The sequence below is a fragment of the Mercenaria mercenaria genome, unplaced genomic scaffold (genome assembly GCF_021730395.1).
Source record: "Mercenaria mercenaria strain notata unplaced genomic scaffold, MADL_Memer_1 contig_1862, whole genome shotgun sequence".
In the NCBI taxonomy this organism is placed as follows: domain Eukaryota; kingdom Metazoa; phylum Mollusca; class Bivalvia; order Venerida; family Veneridae; genus Mercenaria; species Mercenaria mercenaria.
In genome coordinates, this window is record NW_026459874.1 from 19251 (window position 1) to 36998 (window position 17748).

Genomic DNA, 17748 nt, shown 5'->3' on the forward strand with positions numbered 1-17748 from the left:
TGCATTTTATTTGCAGGTTATGCAGTAAGTAAGATCATAGCTTCTTAAAATAATTGTTATTGCCTATTAAAAGTGAAGACAATTTTCAAACATATAATGTAGACAACAGTTTTCAAATAAACTTTTTTATCCTTGATGTTTTTGTATATAAGCCCATCGAATTTCACAAACTGACGAAACTTATGATCCCCTAAAACATTTCGGATGGGGTGGGGTAGGGAAGCAAATAGTTTTCTCTTTATTCTGCCATCCATTTACCCGGCCGTCCCGAAATATTTGTCAAATAAGTTCAGCGGTCATGTCATTTGTCGCATCACTACGAAGTGGGGGTTTTGTCAGGATATGAAAGTGACATGCATCGCATAGGCGTTATGGCCCTTTAAAATTCTATAGAATGACGTATAGTGTGCAGTTTTATTTTAATCCTTTTTAGACGACTACTCAAACATTTTTCAATGTATACAAAAGGTATAATGAACTTGCGCAGCTCATCAGTACGTATAGGATTCATACTCAGTTTTGTATGTATTAGTAAGAAGTGAATTGCGCATAATATCAGGACTTATATATGCCATGCCTGCTTTGGGAGTTATGGCCCTTTGAACGTATAAAAAAGTGCAACATTTTTCTATACCGATAACAATTGTAATCCAGGAACAGTTTGCAAATGATCTAGCCCAAACAAAAGGATTGCATTACCATGAATTTACAAATTTTGTCAGGAAATACATATATTATCATATTGCTCAGTACAAGTGCCCCTACTTCCTCTAATAAACGTAGCCCCTCCTACTAAACAATGTTATATTAATGCGGCTCATATATCTGTAGAGCCATACACCGATCGTAAATACCCCAATATAAGCACTCACTTTTTAATAAACGCATCCCAGCTCTCAGTTTTGCAAAAATCATTAGTATATATTTCGTACTGCCAGTGTTCCCCTACTATACCTTTCACCCTTTTATATATTGCCAGACTATACATGTATAACCATACTTTATCATCCAATAATTTTAATCAAAAAAGGTGTTGGACCAGAAGTGATAACAACACTTTTCGGGGCTCGCGCATGAAATATATTTATATAATAGCATCATTCCTCATAGATAATATAAACATTTTCTTCGATAATTATTTAGTCTAAGCGCGCGCTTATGTTTCGCGTCCATGTTTACGCTGCTGTGGTTTACAGTCAAGATGAGCTGATATTTTAGAGCGTAGCCTTCCCTGTTGAATATTCGTCTTTGCTTTTCTCTCTTTCCCCTAACACCACCCCTCTACAGCCCGTTTCCTGCCCACCCCCGTTTTTTGTATCTTTGATATAATTAAAATGGACTTGTAGGAAAATGCTTATTCCGTAAATAGAAGAGTTTTTTTTATACGTATTTGGACTTTCCTCTCATGTTGACTGAGCAACCGATGTGGCTTTGTGTTAAGTTTTGTTTGAATTTTCGTTTAATTAATAAACGACAGCGAACGAAACGAATCAGTTTTACAGAAAATACAGTTGATTCACACGGAAGTTCCAGGGCTCGTTCTTATCATAGACCTTAACTGTATCGCAGGCATTACCAAGTATTGACTAGCTATGCATCACTATATCATCAATGAACAGTGAGTTGAACCAATCTCTATTTCTCTCCGATTCTGTAATAGCATCATACTCGTGATAATGTTAGAATCTTGTTTTTGAGTTTATATGTAACATAGGCAGCTATTTGCATTATTAAGATATACCAAACTTAAATTTATATTATTTTCATAAAACGTACTGAATAAATATTCTTTAAAGATGAAAGAACATTCTTGTTATGGCCAGTCAGTGTATCGGCTCAATATGATTTAAAAGGGTATCGTCTTTAAAAGACAGATTAGCGACTTGATTTCAACGCATCGTTGATTTTTGTTCTTTTCAGAAAATACAGCATAATTTTCAAAACGTCCGTAGAAAACGATAGCTCAATGCTGAATAATCGAACCTAGACATATATATTGCTTGCTATGATTATGTTAGAATGATATACACAAAATATTGCAATCACGAAAACCCCCAAAAGAATGAAACAAAGAAGCCGGGTTACATCAAAATTTATTTTAATACATATAAGGTTTGATGGTTTAACACGACACCATTCGATTAGACATGATGATAATACTTCATCTTAAATTCGAAGGTTTCGTACCAACAACGATGAGGCGTAAGTGACCATTACTACTCGCGTATTGAGATCCTTCATTACCTACGAGGTACTTATTTATGCAACAATAGAATTAAAATGTCCACATGTTAAAGTGTTCTGAATATGGAATTTATTTATAGATGTGCACGCTTGGACTTTCTAACAAAATGATTGATATTTACACAGAAATACGCAGACAAGTCAAATATTCAACAATGAAAAACAAATAAATACACAGTGGGCACCACATTCGCACGGTCAGCAGAGAGTTTAACCCGGTAAATGGTGCGCACCACCAAGCCTCATATGTCCCAAAGTTACTCGACAGTGCACCCCAATGTTCCAAAGTTTAGGACAGTGTGAATAATGACTATTACTTTCTTTGGAATCACAAAAGCAATGGAAACAAAACGCACGATTTGTAAACCATATAAAATAATGAAAATAATTATAAAAAATAACATTTGAAACCATATTCATAAGCATGGACTCAACCAGCTCATTATGCACCTGAAAGTTTCTGAATATTAATTGTATCAAAGTAGAAACTCGTCATCCAGTAATGATGATCCATATAGTATATTCCTATACCATAACTTGAAAACATTTTAAATTGTTCCATATGTCGATCAAAATTGCCTCCTGAAAGGGCTTCAACTCAGATGCTATGTATGCTGAAATGGCTGTTATAAAGGTCAGCCGACAGACGATCAGGATGTGATGTCGCAACATAAACATTGTCCCCTGTCTCCAGTTTGAAGACTCCTCCGATAATACTGGTTGCTTCTGATTCTTCTGTCATAATGTCACACTGAGATGTTGCATCTTCAAGAAGTGTAACTCCATTTCCTTTGTGGGAATTCAAATGGACAGAATGTCGGACAATTTGGTCATTTGTGTGGTCCGTTGCATTTTTCTGAGTAAGTTTTATTTTGATTTGAGAGAATATGTAGTAGAAACCGGTCTGATCAACATAAACTGTACCGTCGTGGTGTATGTGTTTCAGTCCTGACAATGCGTGCGACGGCGAATGTGAATTCCAAAATATTTTAAAGGACATTCCATCTGGAACTGTAACATAGTTTTAATAAATAGAATAACATATAGCAATATTTAAATTTACTTCAATTTGAATGTAAGCTTGTTATGAATGGAATAGCAATTATAACTGTCTTTTTTTTATTCAACACTGTTTAAGAATACCAGTTTGGAAATCGTTTTTAGCGGAAATGATTAAGAATTGATAAAAGTAAAACTGTAGGAAATAATGAAATTCAAAATTATCCTTCTGAGAGAAATGTTTCTATACCAGGCTTTCTGTCTGTAGACAGTCCAACAAGTTTTGCTACTGGTTGCTTCCCTTTATTTACACCACAGTTGTAATTTGTCAGGTTGAGGTTTGTCATTTCTGTTAATTAAAGAACATTATATTATTATTCACAATGCTTTAATGATAACTGATATGTTTCTTGTTTCGCAATCAATTTTCTGTAAGGATCTTATATTTTGCTGTAAGTAGAATTAAAGTGGTTAGCAAAATTGGTTCATGAAATTTAATCATAGTAAAATATATAAACTTACCAGGATTAAAGTTACTGTTATACCTATCTGAAACGACCTGAAAAAAGATATAACCGGTAAATAAATAGTTAGTTAACCTGATTAAAATGCATAGTTACAACCAAACAGATACATGTACCTTCCAGTTATTCATACTTTCAAATTAGATATGGTATTCATGACATATAACAAGAAACAAAGCAAAATATCTTTGATACAAGCTGCTTACACATCCACTTTATTTGGGTTTGTTTGATGAAATATATTAAATATCGGACTTTGCATTAGGAAAAGTATCAGTAAAATGTATACATTACATCTCGAGATTATACTGAATGATTTGAAGCTCATTTGACCATCAATCTGTTAATGATTGCATCAGATTCTCCACAACACATGGTGACATTTTGCATTTTTTTATATTCATGGAGTAAGCCATCTGGGCACAATTCTTCGTCTTTAGCTGGTATAAATTTGTCCCAGGGGAAACACATTTGTTGGTTTTTAGGTGCCAAAAGTTCTTTCCTAATTTCCCGCTAGTATATCACCAATGTGATAAGGGTAAAAAGTTCTACTACAGTTGTACAAAGTAAAACGTTGACACAGCATTTCTGTTTAGTCAAACAAAAACAGAAATATTAAAAATATACAAAAAAGTTCTAATAAGTGAATTTTCAAACTGATCATCTAGAACAAAGAGAATTATTGTTCATGTAATACCTCATTTTGCACTATATGTAACAAGTTTTCATTTATTATGAGCATCTCTACAAATTAAAACTCGACTCGTGGATCGAATGTCGTGTATACATGTAGTATTGAATTTAAACACATAACTGTTAAAGGCCATAAGAAACTTAAAATCATCTATGATGATTTACTCATTTCAGAATGTTCTTCTGATAATTTGCAAAGATATTTTATTTTGATTGAATCATTAACAAATGTTGATGTCATTTCATATTTATCTCCCTCTAACAAGTGCGATCGAATCGCTTAAAAGCATACTTTTAAGTCAGATTAAAGTCAGATGTACAACTTCACATGCTATATCGAGGGGTAAGTGCCAGAACCTGCTATGTCCATTTCTTAAAATTTTACAGGAGAGCATTTTTTTGTTGCTTCTCTTTTATAGTAAGTGTTTTTGAGATATAAAAACTATAGTATTATTTACGATAGTATTATTTAATACATGATATATGTATTTTGTACATGTCTTTAGTTAATTAGGTCAAATTCGAAAAAATTGTTTTGGCACAACTTAAAGTCCATTTTTTTTTGCAAAATACTAAATAACCAAAACATTCCATTGAAAGATATCTGGTTTTGGCATGTATGATTCCATTATAACTTTCGAAACAGTACTGAGCCAGAACATGCTATAAACTGATAGCTGGTGAAGATGTTGCATATCACAGTTTTTGTAAGTGTCAAAAACATTCTATAAAGCAACAGAATCCTCTGGCATATGCAATGTTGACATAAATGTAAGTTATTTGGGAAACAAAAATATTCTATAGAAAAATAGATTATTATGGCAGGATGCATTCTTTTTCTTAGATTAAGACTTTTCAAGTCAAAAATGGCCTATATGTAAATGCCTCCATTTGGCTGCTCTTCTTAGACTGTCTTTTCATCAAGTAACAAGAATCATCTATAACAATTTAGTGAATTTCATAATACATTTTATGTAATATTATGCAATATAAGCACTTGAATAAAGCTTAATACACACATTTAGCATGTTTAGAATTTGTCTTAAATCACACACTGTCACATTGTCAGTCACATTTGAAATGTAGTAGTAAATCTGACACTTATAGTTAGTTACTGTCAGAATCGTTACTTGCATCTTCAAGGGCATCTGGCTCTGGCAAACAATCTCTGATACTGTTTTTTGCTGGTAAAGCCTTGTAATATTCATGGAATTCTTCAGGAATAGTACCACTCTTGCACAGCTGCAATAGATCCTTTTTTCTTTGCGGCAGAATGATACTTCATTGGTAGAGATACAACAGGATTTGTTTGTTGTCTTCTAGAGCCAAACTTTCAATTTTTCAAATTCATCATCAAAATCGTATTTGAAAAAAACAGACATCAGGCTCTTCCTTAGTATATCTGAGCCACTTCATTTTTGACCAGACTACCTTGGTTCCTGTTTCCGAGTTTTTCTGTACCTTTGTACTGTTACTCTGAAATTGTTTAAATTCTATGATATCAGTGTACTTTAGTGGCACAACCTTATAGGGCTTTTTCCTTCTAGCCATATGAATAACTGTGTCCCACTGTGACGAAACAAAGATCATGGTTTTCTTTTTAGCAAATTCGACAGCTGCGTGCATTGAATCCACCTCCATCTGTGTGTGGCCGCTTTCTAGAAATTTATGGTCTATTATTTTTATGTTTGGAATGGTATTCACCAAATGCAGTAAGCAACCTGCTATGATTTTATTTCTATTTTGTCCACCACAAGCATCCGAGTACAAAGCCACATGGTCTGTTTCTGCTGGAAGTGATTGGAGATGTAGCTTTAGACAGGTAGCCACTTCTGATGCTTTTTCCTTTGCTGATGTTTGTCGAAAACATTCTGTTGTTCATTTGTCATTTTACCTTCTCGCTGTGCTGTGTAATACTGATTACATGTGTTGCACTGGTCCTTCTTTGGTACATGAAAAAAAAGGTTGTAATTTGTATTAAAAACATTTCTGTATCTTTCCAATAAAACTGGCTTTGTTTTATTTTTCTTGCACTCCTCCAGTTAGAGGTCATACATTCTTGGCAGTGTAAGATGTGGCCCAAGGAATTGTCTCTTTGTCTCCTTTCGAACATAATAAGCACCTATACGTGGGAAAGATTCAATATGCTTTTTCACTGCATCTATTCTGCTTGGGGAAAGTTTGTTATGAGGCTCGTGTTTTCCTCTTAAATCACTGCCTGTAAAATGTCCGTCCTTTTTGTTTTTCAACGCATGATCAATATATGCCTTACCGATTGACAACGTTTTCATAAAGAACGTCTTGCAGACAGAACACTTTTTACTTTCAATTTCAAAATAAAACTTTCTTGACACCTGCTTTCGTTTTTGATTTGGCTTTCCATCTTTGTCTAGATATGTTTTAGTGTCTGTTTCTTCTATCTGTTTACAAACATAATCTTTCTGTCTCTCATTACTTGACAATGACCAAAATGATTCAAAGAGCTGTAGCCTTTGTTCTATTGTTATTTTTGTGTCACATTTCTGTCTGCACTTGCTACAGTCTACTGGCTCTACCGACCTAGCGGCCTTGGGCTTTCCATCTGCTGATGTATACTCTGCACCTGACAGCCGTAACTTTTTTCTAATATTTTTTTTTCCATGTTTCTGGTGTTGCTTTTCTCTTTCTAGTATGGAACTTCTTCTCAGGCGTTATAAAAACTGCCTTTTTTCTTGGTGTAGGTCCTTTCGGTGAAGTTGTTTTATCATTGGTGGTGGGTGTATTCTTGTTCTATTCCTGTTTGTCGGAATGTTCATCTGATAATGGAGAGGCAAAGTATTTATCAGAGTCTTGAATTTCAAGGCATCCATCGTAGTGTTGCAAAATTACCCGAATTGATGTATAAACCAATTTTACACTGGAATGGCAAGTGAATCATTTTTGGTTGGTTTAATTGTAATGATTGGCTGTTCAACATTATTTGTGTAGACGATAACATTGCACTTTGAGTAATTTGCCAGTACTAATGGAAAAAAGGTCTGCCACAGCACTTGTCCAATACCCATCAACTTTCAGTTTTTCAATTTCTGACAAGTAATCAGCCACAAATGTTTCCTCATCATCTGGGTGATGACGGTTTAACATAAATGAAATGTATTCTTCTATATTCTCTTCAAGACACTTACACAGTTCCTGCCTTAAATGAGAGGGTTCTGTGCCAATTTGCTTCCCGCTAGTTTCAAAAAAGCAGTTACCATATGGTTTGATTTTGTCTCTTACAAGATTATTTGCTGACAGTAGTAAATCTACTTGTGCTGTCTGGCTTTCAATTAACTGTTTTTGCAGATTAGCGGTCCGGACCGACTGTTCTATCACCTGCTCTAAAACATCCATAGAAATAGATGAGTTATTTTCCTTATGCAATGATGGAGTGGTTTTCTTATCTTTGTTCTTCTTGATTTTTCTTGGTGACGATTTCTGGTTGTTGGTATTAAATTTCTTTTTTTGTAACTTTTTTTATTGTTTCACCCCATTCTTTTTGTAAATACTTGTCCTGTTTATGTTTTTTAAGACCTTTTTTGCTCAGATTTTCCAGAAATTCACTGTCGGTGATATAAATATAATGATCCTCTGTTCTGTTAATGTAAACTGTAATTAACCTGTCCTGACTTATAATCGGTACTATATATTTCTTTATCTAACAAAATTATTGATTATGTTACTAAATAAAGAAGCATGGTTGGTTCATAAAAATCTCGAACTGAAATAATTGAACAGAACAATCCACAAGTCTTTTTTTTGTATGATAAGTAGGTTAACTAATCAATAATGCAAGGACAAATTTGTTGTCTCTATTCAAAGTAACTGAATGTGCAAAAGTTAAACAGCTGAATTATATTGAAAAAAAAAACAACCCCGGAACAATCAGACTGTTAAAGTAAACGCACACCTCTAAAGAAAATGCTTATTAATAAATGGAAATTACATTCATTTATATTTAAAGTGGTATATGAAATGCCTGAAAATATCAAGAGTAAACAACTTAATCTAATTACAGATATCATTACAAAACATGTGTATTTGGAAGACATAGAACATTGAGTTTGCATGCTTTTGTCGATAAATAATTTAACTTTAGAATTAGTAATATAATAGTTGTTATAACATTTATTGTGGATTAAATATAAAATGTAATAATCTTACCTGCACACATTTCAGCCGTTATTGATTCGTCAGTTGAGGCGCATGCCTTGTCCCATTTAATCATACTCGTTGCAGTAATACTACGCAGTAGCCCGGTTTATGGCACTTTTTGCTTTTTGTGCTGAATGCTTCAAGACGTTCTACTTAAACTTTCAGAATGTTTTTGTAGACACGTAAGTTATTGTGACACAATACATTTAACCAAAATCTCTTGAACTATTTACAATTATCAGAAATGATTTATTGACGAGTAATGTCAGCGGTCTCCGTTGCAGAGTGGTTAAGGTTGCTGATTTGAACCACCTACTTCTCACTAAATGGGTTCGAAACCCTGGGTACAGAATTGTTCATGCAAGGAAGGCATACAGCTGGCTACTAGAAGTTTGGTATTTCCACCAAAGTGCCTGCCAGTACCATGAATGTTCGGAGAGGCACGGGGATCTTCCTTCAGAATCAAAGCTGAAAAAGTTGCCATAAAATCTAAACTGAACTGTGTCGGTTTGACACTTAACACAACAAACTATTAATGCCACACACCGAAATGAAATAGATGAATGAAAATTAGAACATGCGTAAAGGTAAAAAAATACCTAAACCCATGGAAAAAATACGACACATTCTCAAGTGCTTGCGCATTCTTATTTACACAGATTGGCACACTGACAAATAACCTTGACACAAATAAGACCGTAACTTTAGAATTAGACGATTGCTATTTTTACTAATGTACCAATTCACGTGGCTACATATCAGAACGAGGCCGTAATATAACAGTAAGAGCGGACGCAGTGGTCCAGTGGTAACACTGTCTGACAACGAAACTAAGTGTCGTGAGTTTGAGCCCTCGCTCATCCAACCAAAATTACAACATTGGCTTTAATGTCCCGTGTGTGGGTGTTTTGCACCTGGTACGTAAAAGAACCAGGGGAACCGTGAAGATATTTAATTCTAGTCTTATGGATCAATCAACAGTAAGCAAGTATGAATTGACCTTTCAATTATAAAGTTTAGAAATGGAACTGTATGCTTGAAAAAGAAAGACTTTAAATGACGATATCAGAACACATAATCCATTAAAAATTAAGCATGCAGTTATGCATATTTAAAACTCGCCTCAATATGAACATATTCAACATGTTCATATTGAGGCGAGTTTTAAATATGCATAACTGCATGATTAATTTTTCTTGTAAAAACACATTACCAGCTTTGTTCATAGCACAACTGTGAAATGTCTTGACACTTAAGTATTTGCTGAAAGTGCGGGATAGAAGTGAAAACAGAAAATGAATGGAGGAAATTCTCATTTGCAAGTTTGTTCCAGTGATAGATTGCCTTTTGTTCTCTTTGCTCGCTTGAATATATAAGCACATGTTGGACAACAGGTCTACAATGTCATATCAGACAAGCATAATTTATAAAAAAATACATGGAGTGATATAGCCGCAATCACGACACGAAGTCGGATTTATATTTCATCAAAACCATGCAAAGTTCGTCATAGACATGTATTAATAAATACAGAACCTGACACGTTAGAATTCTGTAAATTTTATTCCAAAATCTGAAAGAGGACTACGGTTACTATAAAGCATTCCAACAATTCAACGTAAACAATGTAATGGTGCATAACTATATATTAAATAGTTAGTCGATATTTACAAGTAATTCAAGAAAAATAATCAAGATTTGAATAACTGAATGTAAAGTGATTCGATACATCTAAACATTTCATTCAGACTCTTAATCTTATAAACAGAATGATAAGTTATTTTTTATGTTCATCTACAATGCAAATGGTTTATATATATGTACAAACATTTTAAGATATCCCATGAACATCCTTCACCAGACTATCTTATTATATGACATTTACTTCAAATTTGCAAAATCCTGATCAAATGTACTTAACTTTACTTAATATAGAGCTACATGCATTAAATGTCATGCAGTAACTGATTGTTAAAAAAACAGCTATTTTAGTGGTTGTACACATTTTAATATACATCTATACATGTCGACTATTTCAAACCTAATGCAAAGTAATGTTAATACTGTCAAACTTGTTATTTATATGTTTTCATAAACTATATGAAGTGAATGTTTTTAACCTTTAGCCTACTAAATTTCTAAAATGGATTTGCCCATCATTTAAATTTGGTAATACCATTTATCATTAGGAGGGGTGTTTACTGAAAATGTACTGACTGATTAGCGAACAGTGCAGACCATGATCAGCCAGCACGGATGTGCAAGCTGATCTTGGTCTGCGACCAGTCCGTACAGGCTGATCTTGGTCTGCACTTGCCGCAATGGCAGCAACAGTTTCCGACAGCAGGCTAAACATTTAAAGAAACACTGGAAGGTCAATAGGAAAACATAATAAAATATCTACAACGAGACCTTCCAGCGTTTTATAAATAACAAAAATTTCACACAATTGAGAAACGAAGAAATACGGCTAATGGAAAATGGTTAAGTAATTTCAAAATAATTGGACCTGTAACAACAATAACAAAAAATAAAGCACTGTAACATTAAAACAAAATTTCAAAATATACAACTTTGCCAAACATGTACATTTAACATCGTAACTGAGGTAATTTTTGACATTGTTTTAATCGATCGAAGTAGGTGCTTGGAAAACCAATATCACCCTGATTTGGTCTAAATTTATTCCTTATTTCTTTATTAAAGATACCATTGTAATAACAAGACTGACTATAATGAACAATTATTGACGTTTTCATAGGTTGATATCAGGATTTATCAACCCTCAAAAAGTTATATTCACCTCGCCTTCTTAATTCGATCTCTTTCAGTCTTGTTTACTTTTACGTTTTCAAACTGTTATTTTCTTATATCTGTTCCATATATATACTACTTGCAGGTTGACGCGCATAGAATAAAAAGTAATAATGATATTAGCATCATTGATACAAAATGTGTTTCATGAATAAACTGTTATATCTAGAGTTTCCGTTTGTAATACATACGCTGTTGATAACATTTGATATATGGAAGAAAACAAATTTGCATTTGGTTGAATGTAATTTGTTACCATGAAGTTGCAACACAACATATAACTTACATAATTATACGGGTGTTAGAAATTGACATTTGCATATATGCACACTCTTATTTCTAAGTTGCAACAATCAGTTTAAACATACGGATGTTAGAAGTGTCATCTTTGTGAATGGAACAATTTTGAATAAGTATTATTGCAATTTGTATTTTGGCAGATAATACCCTTAATAAGTATTAAGTACTCTGTACAAATGTGTTGAGTCTTATCTGAAGTACGCCCTTTTAGCTCTAGGACCTGTATCTGACCAAAAGTTGGACTTCAGACGCTATGTATGCTGAAATAATTGTTATTATAATCAGGAATCAGGTGTTCAGGATGTGATGTCGCAACATAAAGCCGATCTCCTGTTTCCAACTTGAAGACTGCTCCAATTACACTTGTAACCTCAGTTTCTAATTCTACAATTTTACACTGTGGCCTTGCATTTTCCAAAAGTGTTGTTCCTGTTCCTTTGTTTGATATCAAATGGATGTAATGTTTCATTGTATGGTTGAGTTTAGTCATTGTTTGGTCAAGTTTCATTTTGATTTGTGAGAAGACGTAATAAAAACCTGTCTGTTCAACATAAATAGTACCATCATCTGGTAGATGAGTTAGTCCTGCCAATGCGTATGACGGTGAAAGTGAATTCCAGCTTAATTTGAAGTTTCTGCCAATTTGAACTGTGTATATAAACAAATGGTATCAGTCAGCTTTATGTGAAACGATTTTATATAGCTACCTCCACTTTAGTCATACCTTGTGATGTAATAAAAGAGCAATTATACATGATATAAGTTTGCGTTTAGTACAGTTTAAATTTAACAGAAAAAACATTACTGGTGGCAAAAATCCCAGATTTACAAAATGTAAAATTACAGCTCAGTAAAATGCAAATCAATTTATGACTAACAATAGAAATCAGTAATATACCATGTTTTCTGTCTGTAGCCAGTCCTACAAGTTTCGCGACTGGTTTCTTCTCTTTAGTTTTAATACAGTTGTAATCCGTCAGATTAAGCTCAGAAGTTTCTGTGTGGATTTTGAATTATATATACATGTGAAAGAAGCGTTTTGATGTACACTGATTTGTAAATTTAAATACTTTTTCTTTCGTCTTCTTTTGCCTAAATATGTTTAGTTTATATTAATTCATTTAAGTCCGATTGTGATGAACCCTTGGAGCTTATTTAAATCACTCTCGAGTCAACAGTACTGGTGTCATATAGGGCTCAAACTCATGATCTTCGTGTTGGGCGGTCGATTATCTCAAAAATGTTCTAGTTTAAGTAAAACTAAATAAACAATCATCTGTATTGTTACACATATTCCTTAATGTGTAGTTCTCGATGAAAAATACATACGATTACATTACAAATGATAATCTTATCTGTATTATATATACATGTACTAGTTTGCGCTCTAGAAATGTAATGACGTTAGCTTCCTGTGCTTTGTATATTATTCGTATAAGCAAGAAATATGATCAAAGAATCAACTGATCACTATCTTCCGCTGTAATCGTGTGAAATACTCTCGATAAATACTTTCATCATATCATATCCAATTGCTCAAGAGTAAATAATTTTGTACTGTTCCAAAAACCGTTTAAAATGCCTTACAGGTGTTTTACTTTGACATAAAATCTGCCTTGAAAACTGGACTTTAAAGAGACATGTTGAAATTGCCATCTATTGAGACAAAACGCTTTTGAATGTTTTAAATAGAGAATATAACTATGTGGTGCAAGATTTTAAGATCTATCTTCAAACTATTCCTTGAACATGGAAATGCACATACACTGAAAGCAATAGTTATTTTTTACAATTAGGCAAATCTTACGTCTTTTAAAATTTAGTATTTTTTGGTTTGATAGATGAACTACAGTTCAGTTGTGTTTGTGTTTAATAGTTTTTCGTATTATTAGAACTCGCATCGGATTTTGAATGAAACCAAACAAACATACCTGGATTTGTATTGCTGTTATATCTGTCAGAAGCGACCTGAAATGATACGAATTACAAGTGAACGGACCTTGTGCACATTAACAAACATAACAGTTATCAATTTAAAAAAAAGAAGAGACTATAAAAGAGAAATTAGGAGTCAGGATATATTTATATCACAATAGAAGTAAACAAATTTACCTTTGATACAAGTTTGTCAAGAACATAGCTAGAATTTCCGCAGCACATGGTGACATTTTTGGTTTCCTTGAAATCCTCACTCAGTCCATCCGTACAACCTTTAGAATGAAACTTGTTTCGTGGAAGACACATCTCTTGCTGTTGGGGAGCCATACGTTCATACCTCACTACTCGCCAGTATATGACCAATGACGTAAGAACAACAAGCTCCCCTACTGTTGTACAAACTAACACGATGACACATCTTCTTTTGCGCTGTAATTACAGATGACCAATTTGTATTACAGTTGGATTTTTACATACACAAATCTAAAAAATAATATCCGTTATAGATTTACATGTACTATATACTTTTCAGTAAGTGGCATATTCATGCTGTATAGGGGCAAAGTCAGCGCTTTCATATGTGTGTCCCAAAATATATTGCATGTATATGCTTGTTCAAGCAATATAGGTCGAATCTATTAAATGTTTCTGCTTATAAATAATGAAAACATACTTATATGTTAAAGTAGTCAGTCACTCATCCTCTTAACTAATAAGGAGAGCGCAAATCTATGGATCACTGGGTTGTGAGTTCGATCCCTGGCCAGGCGCATGTTCTCTGCGACGAATTCATAAAAGCTGCTGTGTCTGAAATTAACCGTCCTCCAGCTCTGATTCATGTGGAGAAGTTGGTGGTTACTTGCGGAGAACAGGTTAGTACTAGTACAGATACCAGGAACACTGGTTAGGTAAACTGCCCGCCGTTACATGACATATTGTTGAAAAACACGACACCCAAAACAAACATGCCAATAATAAGATAAGAAAAGAATAAAAAAGATCGCTGCGTATAGTAAGTACAACGGCTAAATATGTACCAATTATAAACAAAGCAATCTGCTGATTTCATCTGTGTTTACCTCAAAGATAAATGCAGTATTTGGTAAATAAACCTTGACATTTTTTAAGTGCATTAGATTACTTCTACGCAGATAAAATAAGTTACTTAAACTTGACACTGTTTAAAGTACCAGTTGACCGGATTAAATGACTGTACAAAGCGAGACCGTAAACCATACTATCAAGTTTTATACAACTGGCAAATTTTAAATATTCGAGCCTCTCTGTTATTATTTAAATATCCTCGGTATTCAGTTAAATCTCCCTCCATTGATCTCTCTCTCAAAAAATGGCAACAGGCTATATACCAATAAAAGAAATTGTTCTTTGTTTCATTTAAAATTCAGCTACTTCAGAACAATTTTGTTACAGTTTCTAGATTTTCACTCCGACGTAGACCAAGTTTCCACACAATATCCATACATTTGCTTCAAGAAAACGAAAAGAAAAAGGGATGTTGGATAGTATGCAGTGAAATGCAAGTCAACTGAAGTCAGGTACCCTCATATTGTCGCATTTCAGAAAGCGGTCCGCAGAATAAACATCCTACTTTCGTTTTCAAGTAAATAACTCGAAAACATGCGAATATTAGCATGAAAAGTGTCCTATTTTATGTAAAATTCATTCCACGAGTGAAATACTGCCCAGTTGGCTCCTGATTTACCCGCAAATGCGCGAAAAATGGAAAAATTGGGATCTATTTATTAGGGACTTCTTTCAACTACACCACGGAAGCACATTTTTGACCGAATTACTGCATTATAACCAACAGGAGATAATCTCGCGTACGCTTTTGTCAGCGCGTTATCTTAATGAAGCGTTTGCCCACTTATCAATCGTGATTAAATCGGCAGACGCTTACTAAAGTATTACACTGGCGATACGGCCAGCACGTAATAAACCGAATCGGGTCCAATTTTCAAACGACAACTATTGATAACTCAGACTTCCAATTATATATTCATTTTCCCGTGTAGAAAAAATAATATTCTTACACGATCCGATTCATTTTCCTATTAAACAAAGAAGGCAGAAAACAGTGAATTATTATACAAAAAATCACTGTTCTGACGTCACAATTATTACGTCATGGCGTCAAACGGCATAGCGGAGCGCTGGAAAAGAAACCGATTGAAAACGGGCAGATATTAATGCATGTCATCAAGGATGTAAATAAAAATCCTTTGTAACGTGTTAGCATCGAAATAATATATCTCATTTAGTGATTTACTCTTGAATAAATCATTGTTTGTCGTTCAGATGCGCACTCGTGATATAATTCCTCCGCATCTGAACTCCCAACAATGATTTATTCAACGACAAATCACTGGATGAGATATATTATTTCTTAAATAACATTCAAAAACACCATTATCATTATAAACAAACGATCTGGTAGAAAGGTTTTCACGACAAAAATTTTATTCTTCTGCTGTCTGTTTTATACATCGGTAAAACGAGATCTCATTCAGCTGCCACGTGATGTTTGCGAGATTTGCTCTATATGGCTTTAAAGTTGCCGGTCTATGTATTCTTTGAACGAACCAACAAAATTATGAAATATATCTTGCAAATGTTAAAATGCACGTAACAACTTACAAAGTGCACGTGATAGCTTATAAGATGAAGAATACAACTGATAAAATGTACCCAACAGAGACCAAAATGCACATAAAAGCTTACGAAGTGCGCGTAATTACTTATAAAATAAACAGAACAACTAGCAAAATATATATAATAAAGATCAAAATGCACATAACAAAAAATGTAAATCGCACATTATAAAATGGAACAAAACAACTAGTAAGATGTAGAGAACAACCTGCAAACTGTACCTCAAATTACAAAGCACGACATATAAATGTATGCACAGAACAACTTATAACAAGATTTTGCACAAGCTTTAAAAAACATAACAATTAGGTAAACCCAAAGAACAAATTTTAAAATACACAGACCAACTTATAAAACGTACAGAACAACTTAAAAAATTACAAAATACACGGACCAACTTGCCATGTGTACAGAACAATTTATAAACTGCATATAATAACTTACATAATTATGCCCAAGAAGATTTCCATTTTATACAGGCTTTATTGATGAAGACGCATGCAAAGTTACAATGCCTTCATGCACATAAAGAAATAAAATGGTAAAATGAACAACAGCTAAATTTGCCTGCAAAGATTAACAAATATAAACTATACTCAGCTTCTAAAATAGTTTCTTGTATCATATTGCAAAATACATAGTTTGTATAACCTTACCTTTAAACATGTTAAATGCTCAACCATGTTCACTTGTTATTTTGCAAATATATTACTACTTAGATAACGTTTCGTCGGGTAGAATTGATTAAAATGTAAATAAACGCTTAATTGCGGTGAACATTTCAAGGACTCTGTTGATTATTCATAATAACATATTGTGAAATGACCTACTTTATTTCTAAAAAAAAAAGTTGTTTTCGTTTGATTTAATGTCATACTTACACAGTTATAGGACATACGGCGGGGTTAACTGCCTGAGTAGAACCACCAATTTCATACAGTCCACTAAGGGTGCTTTCAAGCAAGCTTGTTGAATGGCTTCCTCGCATTAAAGAATTCTACACCACAAAAGGTTTCGAATCCACAGCAGCTAGGGGCGAATGATTAAACCGTTTGAATCCACAGCGGCTAGGGGCGAATGATTAAACAGTTTGAATCCACAGCGGCTAGGGGCGAATGATTAAACAGTTTGAATCCACAGTGGCTAGGGGCGAATGATTAAACAGTTTGAATCCACAGCGGCTAGGGGCGAATGATTAAATGGTTTGAATCCACAGCGGCTAGGGGCGAATGACTAAACCGTTTGAATCCACAGCGGCTAGGGACGAATGATTAAACTGTTTGAATCCACAGCGGCTAGGGACGAATGATTAAACAGTTTGAATCCACAGCGGCTAGGGGCGAATGATTAAACAGTTTGAATCCACAGTGGCTAGGGGCGAATGATTAAA

At 33.9% G+C, this 17748-nt stretch overlaps 2 protein-coding genes across 5 annotated transcripts; both read right to left on the reverse strand.

Moving 5' to 3' along the window:
* Nucleotides 1–2299: 2299 nt before the first annotated feature.
* LOC123554636 (uncharacterized) lies at nt 2300–9695 on the reverse strand. 3 transcript variants are annotated; one of them, XR_008368931.1, is made up of 5 exons: nt 8643–9695; nt 4062–4355; nt 3766–3802; nt 3494–3592; nt 2300–3255 (listed from the first exon to the last, which is right to left on the reverse strand). XR_008368931.1 is itself a non-coding variant. In XM_045344897.2 (2 exons), the coding sequence occupies exons 1-2, from the start codon at nt 3588–3590 to the stop codon at nt 2843–2845; spliced, it is 510 nt and encodes a 169-aa protein (XP_045200832.2). In that variant the 5' UTR covers nt 3591–3755; the 3' UTR covers nt 2300–2842. The 3 variants fall into 3 exon arrangements, 1 of the variants encoding a protein (XP_045200832.2); XR_008368930.1 differs by having other exon boundaries at nt 4062–9693; XM_045344897.2 differs by lacking the exons at nt 3766–3802; nt 4062–4355; nt 8643–9695 and having other exon boundaries at nt 3494–3755.
* Nucleotides 9696–10181: 486 nt separating this feature from the next.
* Nucleotides 10182–17144, reverse strand: LOC123554631 (uncharacterized). 2 transcript variants are annotated; one of them, XM_045344888.2, is made up of 5 exons: nt 17015–17144; nt 13860–14114; nt 13679–13715; nt 12646–12744; nt 10182–12395 (listed from the first exon to the last, which is right to left on the reverse strand). In XM_045344888.2, exons 1-5 carry the CDS (start codon nt 17039–17041, stop codon nt 11992–11994), a joined length of 822 nt encoding a protein of 273 aa, XP_045200823.2. In that variant the 5' UTR covers nt 17042–17144; the 3' UTR covers nt 10182–11991. The 2 variants fall into 2 exon arrangements, with proteins under 2 accessions (XP_045200823.2, XP_045200824.2); XM_045344889.2 differs by lacking the exon at nt 12646–12744.
* Nucleotides 17145–17748: the final 604 nt, after the last annotated feature.